The 16,285-nt window shown below is 37.2% G+C and overlaps 1 protein-coding gene across 1 annotated transcript; it reads left to right on the top strand.

The window, feature by feature from the left end:
• The first annotated feature begins 5,088 nt into the window (after positions 1-5,088).
• LOC135932603 (fMet-Leu-Phe receptor-like) lies at positions 5,089-13,827 on the top strand. The gene is made up of 3 exons (XM_065470079.1): positions 5,089-5,210; positions 5,308-5,494; positions 13,009-13,827. Exons 1-3 carry the CDS (start codon positions 5,089-5,091, stop codon positions 13,825-13,827), a joined length of 1,128 nt encoding a protein of 375 aa, XP_065326151.1.
• Positions 13,828-16,285: the final 2,458 nt, after the last annotated feature.

Raw genomic sequence — 16,285 nt, 5'->3', positions numbered from 1 at the left:
ACACTATCTGTTAACAACATTGTGCATTATCTAGAAACATGGGTTGGTATTAAATCATCTGCTCATAATCAACCCATTGTGCATAGATGTGTGTGGTTCACTTTAAGCTTTGAGTCATCAGATTGGTTCTACACACTGTCAAACAGGTTTTAGGTGTTATTTTTAATTAATTAAAAAAAATAAATATTTACAAAAGAAAAGGCTAAATGTGTTTTCCATTTAAAAGAAGTAAAATTTAACATTTGTGAATTTATCATAAGTCTGTTTCACACTGACCAATAACTTTTAAATTTGAACAAACACATCATGCTTCCGAGAATGAATAAACTTTCCTCAACTTCATACTTATTACCGCAGTGGATGTCATATGTTGTTACTTGAGCATGATGTTTGACTCTAAGTCTGGAGTTTTAGCCATGTGAACCTACAAGCCTTTCTCCTGTTGTTTATGACATATTTACACCAGAAGTGTCTAAAAAATTTTAAAAAAAGAAGGGAAAAATTTTTTGTCATCAGAATTGTTAATAAATATGTCACCAATTCAGGAATCTGTAAGGATGCTGAGGATGAAGTCACATGATAGAGTAAATACATTTTCTGTTGAAAGTAGAAATGATAGAGAACCGATGGGAGTTGGAGCCAAAAATTTCTGCCTGTTTCATTTTCTCTTTGAAAGTCACTGCAGTTTCTAATGAGATCATTGGAGTCAATCGAGCTCACAGAGCAGTCTCTTTCTTTATCTCACTCTCTCTCTCTCTCATCTATTAGAAATAATTCAAAAAAGCCAGTATTTATTTAAATGTTGGATCTCATTTAAGTTAATAATAATAAGAGATCAGGTATTATTTTCTTTCGCAGCCTACATTTGGGTTTGCCCATTTGTAATAAATAGAAGCATTAGTATCAAAATCATTCATTCAGTAATGACTCCTCTTTAATGATGCACAGCACCTTGCTAACACTTCAGCACTATCATGGTAAATAGGGCTTTGGCACCTACTTGTGGAGGATGAATTAGTTGCACAGTCTTTTAAATTAGTCAAGTTATTTTACATAGAACCAACTCTAATAATAGCGTACATTGTCTCCCAAAAGAATAAGTGTCCAGGAAACCACATAACTGAGCTGGAGCTGTTTTACTGAAGTATGCTTTATTATTCAAGTATTGTAGTTATCATTGCTCATACACGCATCAGTGCGTATAAGTGGATTAGACAATATTTACCTGGTGTGATAAATGGAAGAATTGATGCATGTGTACACATCCTTCATCTGTAGATTTTATTTATTTATTTGTTTGTTTACTTGTGAGTGGAGAAGCACTCTGACCTTATTAAGATCTTGTCTCTTAACTTTCCACTTCATTGTCATTCAGGTATTTAGATTTTCTGAAATGCCTCAAATTGTTAACATTCTTTTATTCTGTTATTTATTACTGACATGCCCCCACAGGCAGAGAAGTGCAGGCAGATCAGAAGATATTCAAGTAAAAGTGATCTGAGATGTGCTAACCACATACGTTATACACACAACACTAACCACAAACCCGCCTGAAACACTGTAAACCTAGAAAACCTAGAAATGAACTGCACTTGTCAGTGAGTGTTTAACCAGTGAATTAATTTCTTCTCTCCATAATCAATTAGTTGCTTAGAAAAAATAATTTCACTTCTGGGAAGTGTTTGGGGATGACTCTTTCCTGTTCCAACATAACTGTGCACCAGTGCACTAAGCAAGGTCTGGTGTGGAAGTACTTGACTGAAATGCACAAAGTCCTGTCTCAACCCAACAGAGCACCTTTGGGATGAATTGGAGTGCAGACTGAGAGCCAGGCCTTCTGGTCTGACCTCACAAATGTGCTTCTGGAAAAATAGTCAAAAAATTTCATTTGTTTGAAGGCAGATGAATGATATAGTGTATCTTTCCCTATATGCATATTTGTTTAATACAACAATGGCAGTAAGAAACAGCTTTAAATAGCTTTTTATAGGGTCATTATCACTTTGGCCTTCACATCATTCTACTGACCTTAAAGGAGAGGTCAGAGGTCAAATATAATACGATATTTTAAATTGTTAAACAGTACTTTCTGTGTGTTGACAATAGAACTTTTTGTCAATTTCCAAACAGCAAATCATTAAGTTGCACTACAGTGGTGTGGTTGTTAGCACTCTTGAATCACAGGAAGAAGGTCCAAGGTTCAAATCCAGGTTTTTCTGTGTGGAGTTTCCACGTTGTCCCTGTCACTGCATATTCTGTCTTACTCCCAAAAGTTATGGTGATTCTAAATTACCTATAGCCATGTATGTTGGTGCAAAGGATTGTTGCCCCACAACAGACCAGCCACCTGTCCAGGGTGTACCCTGCCTCTCATCCTAACACAGTGGGGACAAGCTGCAGCTTCCCACAACTCTGAATTGCACAAGTGGAAGAAGATGGATGGTTGGTGTCATTTGCTTTCTTTAGCTGCTGGTCAACCATTAATTACACCACAAACTATTTATTTTATATATTGTGTTATAACACACACACACACACGTACGCACAGCAAGTGATTAAACTCCTATATTCTGCACGTAATACTTACAGTTTGTTCAGAACTCGTGTTCCTTTATACATGCTCCTGATTCGGTTTCCTTACCATTTCATAAAGGTTAAGGCTTGATCAAAAAAGTGTACTCATTTATGCCCCTGTGTCTGGCTGCAATATTTTTAGCAACAAAAGAGTAGTTCCCCAAACCTGCACTGCATTAGTGCAAGTATAACCAAACCTCTGAAATAGACAGACCATTTTTAGTTGCACCTTTCTGTGTTAAAAAAGAGAAGAGGGAAATTCCACAAGCTTTCTTTGAAACCCTTTTCCTGCATATAATGGAAATGAGTAACTGGTTATCTAAATTCAGCTCATCTACGCAAGAATTTCTAATGAATGGTGAATATATATCTTTTTTTTCTTCTAAGGGTCAAAGACGTAATCTGCAGAGTCATGTTTGGTGGACAGATGTGAATGTAAGCTTTAATTTGAGTGGCTGAACATAGAACCACAATACAGTGGTGGTTTTCTTTTTCCTTTTCCTGTGTGTGGTTGAAGAAAACTGTGCAGTCCCTGCAGTGCTATATTTATTTCTCCTTTGACTGCTGCAGCTTCACATCTCTGAACAGCAGAAACCACCTTTGTGTTCACCAGCTCGGATATTTTCCTTTGAATAGCTGCTGTTTTTGTTTCCACTGGTAAGACTAATAATTTTCAGTTCATGGCATAACACTTTCCTGAACATACCTTGTTTTATATCACGTTTTGCTAACATCTTGACTCGGTTTCCTGTAGCTTCATGAAGGTTTTGGTCACCACAGTTTGATGGTTTAATGTGCTCAAAATCATAAATCCATGTATAATTAATATATATTTATCTCATGCAGTTATGATCTTTTATCTTTATATACTCTTCATCATTAATGATAGAGTTTAGGTTTCATGGTCATGGGTGAGTTTACCCAATGTTTTGAGTTTTGACTCAGATACCTTTCCTGAAGCAACCTCAAAGGAAGGCAGGCAGTGTTTACTTTGAGGGGAATAGTATTATACTGTGTATATATTAATTTTGTTTTCTTTTTTCTTTTTAAACGCACATCAATAAGTTTGCAGTCCAGTAAAAACTATGCCTTTTGGGATTAACTTAAATGAAAAGCAGATGTGAAATGTCAGATGTGAGGTCAAAAATGACAAAATATTATGAAGCAAACTATGATGTGATATTTGGAATCCCCATATAACAGTTTTATTTCTTAAAAATTGTTAATAAAGTTGGACTTCATTTAACCTTCCAGAAGAGGTCAGAAGTCCAAAGTAGGATGATATGTAGGATCCTATATACACTATACTGCAAAAAGTATTCACTCAACCATCTAAATTGTTGAATTAAGATGTGACAATGACATCCAGGGCCACAGGTGTATATAATCAAGCACCTAGGCTTGCAGACTGCATCTACAAACAATTGTTAGAGAATGTGTCACTCTCAGGAGTGAATTCCTGCCTGCTACTGTGATAGGATGGAAAGTGTTTCCAAGGTCGAACTGCGCCATCCAAATTTTACATCACCAAGTGCAATGCAAAGCATCAGATGCAGTGATGTAAACCCCACTGCATTACTGCAGATATGACAAGCTTCTGAAATAGCCAGGCCATTTTCAGTTGTCTGTGCTAAAAAAGTGAAGAGGGAAATTCCACAAGCTTTCTTTGAAACCCCTTCTTGGATATAATTGAAATGAGTTAGTAAATATTTAAAGTCAGTGAAGCTATTCAACAATTTCTATTGAATGTTGAATATATATCAAAGTCAACAGAAGTCCACATATATCCTTCATTCCTTCATTCCTTCAAAAATGTAATCTGCAGAGTCATGTTTGGTGCACAGTTCTTTGGGTTTTTACTTCCTAGTGCATTTCTTAGCTTTTATTCAACTTGTGTATTTATTCATGTATGTCCACATCCAATTAAGATTGTCACACTACAAAATCTACTTATTATATTAATAAATATATATATTTCTGTAGTGGCTTAAGATAAAACACTTTTGGTTTCAGTGGTAAACTTTTGGTCAGATGTAGCTGAATTTTCATGCAGTGTTCCACAAGGATTAGTTTTAAGCCCCTTGTTATTCTCATTATATGTCCTGCCATTAGACCTTATTATTAGTAGTTTTAAAATGATTTCCTATCACCTGTCTGCAGATGATATCCAATTGTACCTTTCTTTTATACTTTGTGAATTGGATAAACTGAGGATAGAAAGTCACAAAGAAAACAATGCATAAGAAAAGCCATCACACAGGAAGTGAACAAGCAGCTTACTCTGATAAAGGAAGACACTAAAACATGACAAATGTCAAACACAATATGATATTCTGGAAACTCTATTTCAGACAGCCTATCTATTCATGTCTTTGTATGATATCAGTGAGACTGGATAAAACAATGTGTTCACCTCATGCATGCAGCTCTGAATAGAAGTACTTGAGTCCCACCCACTTGTCCAAACCTTCTTTTTGTGTGGAACAGTCAATCAGAGGAAAGGCTAAAAGGTAAATGTACTTATTCCATACGGAGGAAGAACTCAAGGAGGAGGGCAACTATCATCATGAGCAAGGACTTTTTAAAAACTGTGAATCATGCACAGCTACTCTAGCAGAGTCCAAGAATAAAGTCAAGTAAAGTAATATTATCTTTTCTTCCTCTCTGTCAGTTAATTGAGGAAATACATGGATGAGTAACATTTTGTCATTTTTCCTGTTCTCTCTTTCTCAGCCACGCCATGTTTCCTAATGACTCTCTGCCCACCAACACAGTCAAGCCTTCTAAAGATGACCAGGAAACTATGGTGGGCATCAGTGCCATTATGGACAATGTCAGTATCATTCTCTATGCACTGACTGTTGTGCTCGGCATCACAGGAAACTCTGTGGTCATCTGGGTGGCTGGATTCAAATTTAAGGTGAATACTTCAGTGGATAATACCTTTCAAATACCTTCTGAGCTTGTTAGTAATCTGTTTAGTGAAGGCTGTGGGGTCATATTTATTTTCTACTTTAACGACAGTAAATACACTTGGGGTTAAGAAACTGTGACCTTTACTGGTGTAGGAGACAGGTGTAGGTGGTTTCACAGCACATGCGTGGGATGTCATAGCTATGGTGTGTGTGTTGAGTGAGCAGTGCATATAAATATAAACCTCTTTCACCTACTGGGACGTGGTTATCACCTCATTCATTTCACACAGCTGAACAGAGTTAGTAATGGAAGCTGTTTCCAAGGTGAAATACCAACAAAAATCCCCACACTCTGAAGTGTGACACATAAATTAGAAGAGTATTTTGAACTTAATTTCTGTTATGATGTTTCTATTTCAAGAGCGATGTGATTAAGTTTATCAAGTTAAGTTAAGTTTATGTACAAAAGACACTTGTTTAGCGTTTGGACTACACTGTAAAATATAACTTGTTGTTTCAACTTAAAAATATCAGGTACAGGGCTGCCTTAAAATTTTAAGTTAAGTCAAGAAATAGAGTTTGTTCTTATAACACAACCAATTGTTATCTTAATGAAAAATCACATGTTGTCTAAACTTTTGTCTTAGTTTAGTTGGCTGAGATTTGTTAGTCAGTTCAACTCCTTTAATTGTCATCTTTACTTGGGAAAACCCTTTCAGCTAAATTAAAATAATCTATTGTTTAAACTCTTGTCCTAGTTCAGTTGACTTGGGTTTTTTAGTTAATTCAAATACTTTAGTAGTTCTTTAAACTTAGGAATCTATTTTAGCTTAACTAACATAATCTGTTAGCTAAGTTGATTTAAGTTTATTAATTAACTGAGCTCCTTAAGGTAGCTGAGTGAACTTGTAAATCAGTTTCATTTTAATTATCAGATTTGATTGACTGGATGTAAAGAAAAATGTGTATTAAACATCTTAAGTTTTTTTTTTTTTTTTCTAGCTTTCTAACATCCATTTCAGCAAAACTACCTGTTAGGTTTATCTTAGATCTCAGGTTTAAATATCTACATTCCTTTAAATTAATTTTCTGTTGTTTACAGAAAAAAAGCCCAAAGATTCCATTAAAGTGTATCTGATCATTTCATACAGAAAGTTTGTTTTAGGAACATGACAAGACAATTACTAATGAGCACCCAACATTCACCATTTATTGTGCCATCTTAGTCATCTGAGAAACAGAAAAATCAGTGACGTAGCTCATCTTTCTCACAATCCATCAAAACTCAAAGGCTGCTCCCTGTGAAACAATAAATTTAAACTTGGTCTTGAGCCCAGTTTGGGTGAAGATTAAATTCTGACCAATACTCTAGAAGCAGTAGTGATTCTTGTGAAGTAACAACATAAAGTCTGCATTAATGTAATGTATCAACAGGACACTTGCTATTTTAGACACTTGCAAAATTTTTAAACTTCATTGTGCTCAGTCACACCTGTTAGCATAAAACGTGAAATATTAAAATAGTGCAAAACCTTTGATAAGTGACAGTAAAGATCAGTTTATAACAACTAAGACATCAAACTCTTGTATTTGTCTTCGTTTACAATTGCAACAAATTCCACAGAACCAATATCTCTGAAAATGACTGCATGCTTCTGAAACATTTGATAATATGGATATTTCAGAAACATCAGTTTGAGTCTGCTCAATTGCAAAACAAAGGAAAAACTACTGACTTGCATGAGATAAGCATCTGCAGAGTCCTCCATTATATTGTTGTTCACATAAGTTTCTTAAACCATGAACAAATGAGTAATTGTCTAATCTGGAATGTAAAGTGTAGTCATTTAGTGACATACAAAAGTGAGAATGAGAACTTGCAAGAATAAAAAAAACAAACAGTAAAATAAAAACTGTCCTTAACACTAAGGCAATTGTATGCTGTGAGCATACAATTACAGTTCTGCATGGCTTTCTGCAAGAGTCTGTTTCTTAGACCATGCACTAGTGAGATGCACTGACTTCCACCAATGTTCATTAGGATGTTCTGAATGACTTCAAAGATGTCCTTAAGTTCCTTTGGATAGTCTATGTTGAGGGCAAAAAGAAGGCCCATCAGCATGGAAATGGCACTTGAGACATCCCTCAGATTAGACAGGATTACTGCTGCCTCAAGGACAACCAACACATCGATGATGTCTTCTTCTTTCACCATCACAATGCCAACTTTCATCCTCTTAGAAAACGTGTCTTCAATACCTGTCGGCTATAAAAGGGTTCAAAGACAAAAAAAAAAAAAAAAAAATTACACAATTACAATTACACAATATCCCGTGTGCTTAACAATTCATGTCTTTCCAAAGAAGAGCCATACTGATGCTTTGGATGATGGTGATTGGCTTTGGGTAACACTTATTAGTTGTTAAAGTTTTTTCAGAATGAGATATGCACCCCCATGTTACAAATCCATTTCTTGCTTTAAACAAAGACCATGTTCATAAATAACTGAGCATGTCTTCAATTGCAGAATTCAAACAAAATTTTCAATTTAAATGGTAAATGGCCTGTATTTGTATAGTGCTTTACTAGTCCCCTAAGGACTCCAAAGTGCTTTACACATTCAGTCATTCACACACATGGGTGGATGACTGAATCGTGACTCAAGAGTTGACAGTTCGTCTTATAATCGGAAGGTTGCCGGTTCGAGCCCCGGCTCCGACAGTTTCAGTCGTTGTGTCCTTGGGCAAGACACTTCACCTGTTGCCTACTGGTGGTGGTCAGAGGGCCCGGTGGTGCCAGTGTCCGGCAGCCTCGCCTCTGTCAGTGCGCCCCAGGGCGGCTGTGGCTACAATGTAGCTTGCCATCATCAGTGTGTGTGAATTTAAATCTACTTATGCTAAATATTGGCTGTGCTCTAAACCAAATCTGGCTGAGAATACATGAAATGTGCAAACTGCAGCTACACTACAGGATCAGATTGTGGCTCCATAGTCAATGCTTCTTTAATCAGTTTATTGATTAAAGTTTATTTTTTTCCCCCTATATTAACAGCATGAAAAAAGAGCATATAGACATGGCGGAACAGGTTGCATAATTGGCACTGAATATCAACATCCACCTTCACCCAGCTGCCCAATGACTCTCTGCCAGTAACCTTTAATTGCTTACCCAGTCTACACAGTCTCTTTTCCAGGGTCCAGGACATTTCACCAAAGTATTGCCCCCCACAGCTGTAGCAGCCACTGCAGCCCCTTAAATATCCTAATATCTCTGCCATTACAATATACAATGTGAGAAATCAAACGTAAAGCTGAAGTGAACAGTACAGCAGCGAAATGTCAAAGACCCTGGTGAAGACATGAATAAACACAAGACTAGGGATGGGTACCGGTGTCCGGTGCCATGATGGCACCGGTTCTGACATAAACGGTAGTAACCAGACCGAAAAGCAGCGCACATTTCGGTGCTTTGTTTCGGGGGTTTTTTTTATTTTCCTGAGCCAATTCTAGCCAATCATTTTACGTTTCCGAGGATAGTAGGCGGGTCCAGGTACGTACGTTCTTTTAGAGCAGAGCTACAGATTAAAAATGCGCAAGGCGAAGCGGTCAAAAGTCTGGCTGTACTTCGCAGCAAAAGATGCAAACTCAGCAGCCTGCAACAAGTGCTTTAAGGTGATACTGTGATGCTGTCAAAGGAGGTAACACCTCGAATCCGATGAAACACCTGGCGACGCATAGCGTTTTTTTAAAGCCGAGAAATGCGCCGTGTTTGATAGCTTGCTGCGAGACCTCACACCGAGCACATCTACTGCGGGTGTGGTGCCTGTTATCGGACCTGGAGTTAGCAACATCCCCCAAAAACTCGAAGAGTAGAGTCCTGGCCCCTAGCCCTGCCAGTGTAGCAGAAATGATGACGGATGATGATGGCAGCAGCAGCCGTTCTTCTCTGCGTGAGTAGCTTAATGTTGTTCGTGTGCAATTTATGTTGAGTAAGCTAACCATGTTATTAAATTAATGCATGTAAGGTGAACTAGCAAACACCGTCGTAGTTACATGCGGCTGTCTTCTTGTTTGATGGCAGATACTCCCTTCACCCTGGCCAAAAAGGCTAAAATGACCAAAGAAAAAGTGGAAAAAAGTTTAACATGAGAGGTTTTTGGACAAAGTTTGTGTTTTTTTTCCCATTGTTTAAGCACTGCTTCCAGCCAAGAGTGATACCATATATGCCCTATAGCTGCAGAAAAGGCTAACATTGTTATCTTTTTACAAAAAACAGCTGAACATGAGAGGTTTTTGGACCAATTTTGTGTTCTCCATTCTTTAAGCACCGGTTCGAGCACCGTTTAAGCACCGGCACCGTTTCAAAAGTACCGGTTTGGCACCGGTATCGGATAAAACCTAAACGATACCCATCCCTACACAAGACACTAATAATATCAATGCTAGCTTGCCAGTTAGTTTCTCTGAAACCCAGACCAAATCCAGTGTCAAAGATCTTGTAATAATACATTTGGTGAGGAAAAAGTACACATGTTATCATGTGGCATCTATTGTTTCATAGATGCCACATGTTTAATTTAAAATCCACTGTGGTGCTGTCATTATTAAATTTACTAAAAGAAACAATGCTAACCTTCACAGTCTTAAAAGTGTGTGAGGGATCTTCCTTTAGAAAATGAGGTCCTCTGTCCTCTTCCTTTGTGTAGGGCTCTGGTCAAAGAAGTCAAAAAGAAAACAAAAACACTTTTTAAACAGTGTTCATGAAGCATGTAGACAGCTCCAAATTCACAGCTTTTTGATACATAATTCCATCAATATATGATTATCATTGGAGATTTTGAATCAGGCTTATCAGGACATTCAAGTAGAATATGATATCCAACCTACCACCAATATACACAGATTCTGTAAAAGTTACCACACTAAATGTCCGGTTGTGAAATATGATCACAGACTTTACTTATCAGCTTTCTTTCAATGAGTTCATCAGTTGAACTGGATAACCTAAAACTTAAACAAAGGATTAGATTTCGCAGTTGAACACTTACATCATCTCCGAAGCATCTTATGAGCCTAGTTAGCCTTTCTATGCCGCTCTTGATTTTGTACAGCTCCACGAACCTCTCCATAATGGTCAAGCACAGCAAAAAGGAACCCTTTCAGGTCAACAGATGTAAAACGGGCAAATTCTGCTTCAACCTGAGCAATAGAAGAAGAGGGGTGGAGAGTACGGGCAGAATAAAAAAAGATTCTTTGAGACTCAAATTTAAGCAAACGGTCATCTGAGGCCCATTAGAGAAAACACAAACACACAAAAGCAAACAAATAAAAAGATGCACTTTACCTGCCGTTCAGCAAACAAGAAGTTCAGAGAACAATAAGCTCTGTCTTGAAATCTTTTAAAGTAGAATGATTGTGAAAATGACTTATGTGATGTAAAACTTTAGTAAACGTGCGATTAAAAGAACACTGAGTAAAAGGACAAGTAACAGTTTCCTTATTCCTCAGATGTTTACCTTGATGAGCAATACGGTTTTAGTCCAACTGCCTCATTAAAGTTACACAACAGGCTTTTTACATTAAAGCCAGCAAGTCCATTACATACTCCCTTTTTAGATCTGAAATACTGTGCACATTCTGTGTATATGTAGTGGACAGCAATTTACCCAAAAGAGCGCAAAGTTTGCAAGTCCACCTCATTTAAATGACAAAGTCAGATGTGATCATCTAGACCTGTGAAAATAAATTAATGACAAACTTGCAGTTATGGATGTTATTACAACCACAAGAGCCTAAACAGTCTGCTCCATTGCTTTTGTTAATGAATCATTTGTTGGTAGCACTTCTGAATATTTAGTTTATGCCACCTGCATGCGATCATCAATAGTGCCATATTACTTCTTAAGAAGTACCCTGACACTACAATCTTTATATCATTTGTTCTACAGAGCTATTAAATTACAATATAATCTGAGGTGTTTCCAGTATGACAAAATGCACAAATTGTAACTTACCATTTGACTCCACTGACAAAAATAAATCCCCAGCATCAAGTTTGGCTTCACAGACCTAAAATAAGTAAAATAAAAATATATGTTATAATTATATTGTTTTCGCCATTTATTCATGTTTGCTAATTTCCTGACATATAAACAACGTTAGTTTTGTTACAATACAGAGAATGCAGTTTAATTAAAAGGTCAATTATGCAAAAAAAAAAAAAAAAACTTCTGCAGTATACCATGCCAAAAATCAGTGTCTCTGGTGCCAATTATTTTATCACTACAGCTCGTTTAGTATGGAAACTCACACAATCTAGTCATACTGATCACAAGAGTTCAAAAATAAGTTAAAATGGTGAGCTGTTGTTAAGCATAAAGCATTTCAGGGTAACAAATAACTGCACAATATAATTAAAGCAAAAGATAAACACACTGGAGGACTATCTGATAAAAACTAATATAATGCTGGTTTGTAGACCATATTTTGTCTCAGTCCTCAGTGCACTCTTGCAGCTTAGCATGCAGCAGTTAATAAAAACTTAAGTGATTACATAGGGGTAAACAGATGACAACAAGCATCGGAGTCCTGCCAAAAAGTTCTTTTTGAACCCAGCCAGTTATTGGAAATATTGCCAAAATGAACTTCCACCAAAATACAACAGCCTGTGAACTTGAAAGAAATTTACAAGTACAGAGACAATATGAAATAAGCTTTATTAATTAGCTGAGTTAGCTTGCTAATATCGCAACAGTGGTTGAGTGTACAACCTTAAAGCTAGCGGCACAATACTTGTGATTTGGTCAGCGCTACATTAAACCCATAAAAAAGGCCATATGTCAGTTTATTAGGTCAAGTTTGGTCATGACACACAAGCTGGACCTTGTCGGCTAAAGTTACATTAGCTAAAGCAAACATTTCGGTAAAAGAGAAAAACACACGTCATGCCATAAATTCAAAACATGTTCCAACTTTTGTAGCTCTCTTTCCTTATAGTGTTACTCACCTTGAAAGCATATTCCAAACAAGACGATTAGAAAACGTCCAAGTAAAGCGAGCATGTCGTTAACCGCCAATTCCCCATGATGCACCTCGGTAGCAGTCACGTGAGGCAGTTTTGAATCCTGCTGTGCTCAACTTCCCCACATTGTCAAGTTCACATAAGTTGCTGATTTAGCTGGACATGAGTTTTCAAGATAGCTTTTTTTGTTGTAATTGGGACGTTTTTAACTTGTAATTCTATGTTATAACAACAACTTCAGTCATCTATCGTCAAACTGATATAGAATAATATGTTGAAATAACAAACATCTAGAATTACATTTTACAGTGTAGTTTAAGACGACTGAGCCTGAAATAAGGTAGAGGATTATGCTTAGTAGTAACATTTATATAAATAGGACCTCATAATGGCTGATAAAATCCCATTCTGGTTACTGTTTCATGTAAATATTACCTTTCATTTTTGTTTTTCCTTTCTTCACTTTTCCATCTTGTTTTATTTTCTTCTTCATCCACAGCCAAAGGTCACCAACGTGTGGCTGGTGAATCTGGCGATAGCAGACCTGATCTTCTGCTTCACACGAGTTTTCTCTCTCACTAAGAAGCTCTTCTTTGACCACTGGCCTTTTGGGCTCTTCGTCTGCAAGTTCAATGGTTTCTTCAAATACACCAACATGTTCTGCTCTGTCTTTCTGCTGGCTGTGATCAGTCTGGATCGAGTGCTTTGTGTCTGGCAACCTGTCCTCACAAAGCGTCGTCGCACCCTGTGGGCAGCAAGGGTGGTGGCAGTCTGTATCTGGATCGCAGCGATCCTCTTCAGCATTCCCTACTTCATCCATCGCCAAGTCTATCTGGGCAAGAAGAACCTGAGTAAGTGCTTGCTGCATCCAAAAGAGAAGGCAGAAGGGTACAACAGCACCATAGTTGCTCTCTACTCCATCCGCTTCCTGTGCGGCTTCATAATTCCCTTCATGGTGATTGTGGTCTGTTACATCCTGGCCGCTGTGGGAATCCGACGCACCCGCCTGTCAGGGAAGTCCCGCCCTCTACGTATACTAGCAAGTTTGGTCATTGCCTTCTTCCTGTGCTGGGCGCCATACCACTGCCTCTTACTGGTGAAGATGGTGGACAGTAAAAAGGCACTGTTGAAAATCTGGTACCCTGTAGCAAAGAGTATTGCCTACTTCAACAGCTGTGTGAACCCACTGTTATACTTCTGCATGGGGCTAAAAGTCAGTGAGGGATTTAGACAGAGTCTGATAAGAGTTTATAAAAGAGGCCTGGCAGATGACATAGACGGCCAGATGACTCACTCCACTGATCGTTCTTTGGATTAAAGCTCAGGGTTGAAACACAGCACTCTTGTAGTGGTAGGAAAGAGTCAGACAGCACTGACTAAAATTTAAGTTTCTTCCAATGATCCTGAAGTTTAGAAGAGCTACAACAAATCAACAAAAGAATACCTGAAACACAAAAGTACTACAGTGTTCAAAATCCAGATCTCAACCCGATTGATGTCTACAGGGCAGTAAACAACATAGAGTTATTGGACTAATGTAGGACTACTATCAGCAACCAGCGAACCTAGTAATGTCATATTCTGTTTTCTAACAAGATGGCACTGCCCATGCTCTAAAAACTGTAACTTAAATCACAGCCTCACAGAAAGTATTAAATTTGTGACATTTTTGGGGCGAGAAGGCTCCGTGGTGTAAATTAGGCTGTGTAGTGTTTCATGTCCACTTTAATGCACATCAAATGCCAAGTGAATGATCTCTTTTTCCTTTGGGTGATCATGTCTGAAAACAATCACTGAAATTTGTTTTTTGTTATTATTATTGTTTATTGTTGTGCTGAGATTTTTTTTCCATATCGGTTGTTATGACTGTTCCTGCTGTAAAGTGTAAAGTGAATTCAAGTTTTCCTTCATTTTATCCTACTGTCACCAAGTGCTTGGTCATAGGGGGATGTCTGACTGTTGGTTTTCTCTGTAGTATTGTAGAGCCTTTACCTAAAGCACCTTCAGGTGCTCTGATTTTGCACTGAGCTACTACGTGCTTCTTGCTTTTCGGAACACAACTTTTGTGTAATATTTTGTAATCTTTTTTTTTTGAGTAAAGATAATACTGTTTCAACGATGGATGCGTATTCTGATCCAGTGAGAAAAAGACACTTTAATTCACTCAAATAGCAAAGAATACTTAGATAAAATCTATAGGAAAGCACCAAACACCCAGACAACATTCAAGACATAACATTCTCGATTAATATTAATTTTAAAATTCTTTTGCAGCATATTTCCTTTATCTTCTTTGTCTGCTGTAATTTTCCAAATGTTTTTTTTATTAACTCTTTAACTCTCTGAGACTTTATTTTCTATTTTTTGTACCATAAATGTGTTCATATGCTCTTACGTTAAGGCTCTTGTCATCAAGGGAGTTTAATTATTTTTTAAAAAAAATAGGAAATGCTCACAGTGGCTGTGATTGAGTCCTGACTACTTAAAAAAAATTAAACCTTTATTAAATAGCGATAAAAGGGGCTGAAAAGACTGAGCGCACAGATAACACTACTACAAGGAGGAAAACAGAGTAGCAATGAATAAATGATATAAAGAAATCCTTTTAATTATTATTATTATATTGTTATAGGAATCATAGTAAGTTGCATAAGAGGCCTATTGTGTCCTTTTATGCATTTCCGGCTTCCTTGTCTCTACCATTTCTCCCTTCGCCTGGATAAGACTACCTGCTCGTGTTTTGGGAGTGGTTTCGGCAGACAGGCTGGTACAGGTAAACGCTGGCGACGGCATCTGCCGTTTTCATAAGCTCTGCAGAAGTTTAAATAAGGACTTATTTCCGGTTTATACTTCTGCAACATGAGCAATGATCGTTCTAAAATTAAGGATAAAGGAAAGATGAAGATACTTTTGTTGCTTCACTTATGCTGTGATTTATTGGCAGGTAAGAAACTGTGATTTTAACAAAATCACATATTTCCCCTGCAGAGGATCTTGCGTTTAAAACTTGCTGCAAATTCTGTAAACACATGGCGCTTCTGAAATTCTGACCATAACCAGCTCCAAGTTAAAGATTTATCCAGGTAAAAAGAGGGCCACTTTAGTGAACTCGCCCCTCGGACAAACCTGAAGTTTTTATCCCGGTGTTGTGCCAAAAAGTGATTGCCAAAAACTGATTTTGGGTATTTGCCAAAAACTGATTGCTTGTATTTAAACTATAAATATCTTGTTGCTCTATAATATGTGAAACAAATGTATCCCTCATGAATGATGTCAAGTCATCTTGAGGCACAGACAACATTCCTGTAAGAATAAGTAGAAGCCGCAATCAGTTTTTGGCAGTGACTTTTATATAGACTTTATTTATCCAGTTAAAAAAAAAATCTCGTTGACATTAAAAAATGTCTTTTTAACAGTAACCTGACGAAGAGGACAGCAGAAATTGCAGCAAATATAACAATAATTCCGTAAACATATTTTAAGTGGACAAAAAGGACCGGATTGGTTATAATGTAAGTACAATTGTACAGAGTTATTAAGGTACTTAAAACACAGGTCATTTCATATATTTTATATGTAACCCCTTTGTAAACCCTGTTCACAGAAGTCTATTTACCAACAAACGTAAAGATATTACACATAAAAAAAGCACACGGAAACATTGGAAATCAGTTTTTTGCATCAGGCCATTTTTGGCACAACACCAGAACTGAGTTTCAGTTCCAGTTTTCCATAAGTGTTTAAAAACGTTTTGGCGTACACAGCTTTAAAAGTAC

Source organism: Pelmatolapia mariae, linkage group LG22 (genome assembly GCF_036321145.2).
Source record: "Pelmatolapia mariae isolate MD_Pm_ZW linkage group LG22, Pm_UMD_F_2, whole genome shotgun sequence".
Lineage (NCBI taxonomy): Eukaryota > Metazoa > Chordata > Actinopteri > Cichliformes > Cichlidae > Pelmatolapia > Pelmatolapia mariae.
Note: the sequence above shows the minus strand (reverse complement) of the source record. Positions and strands in the feature narration are given on the sequence as shown.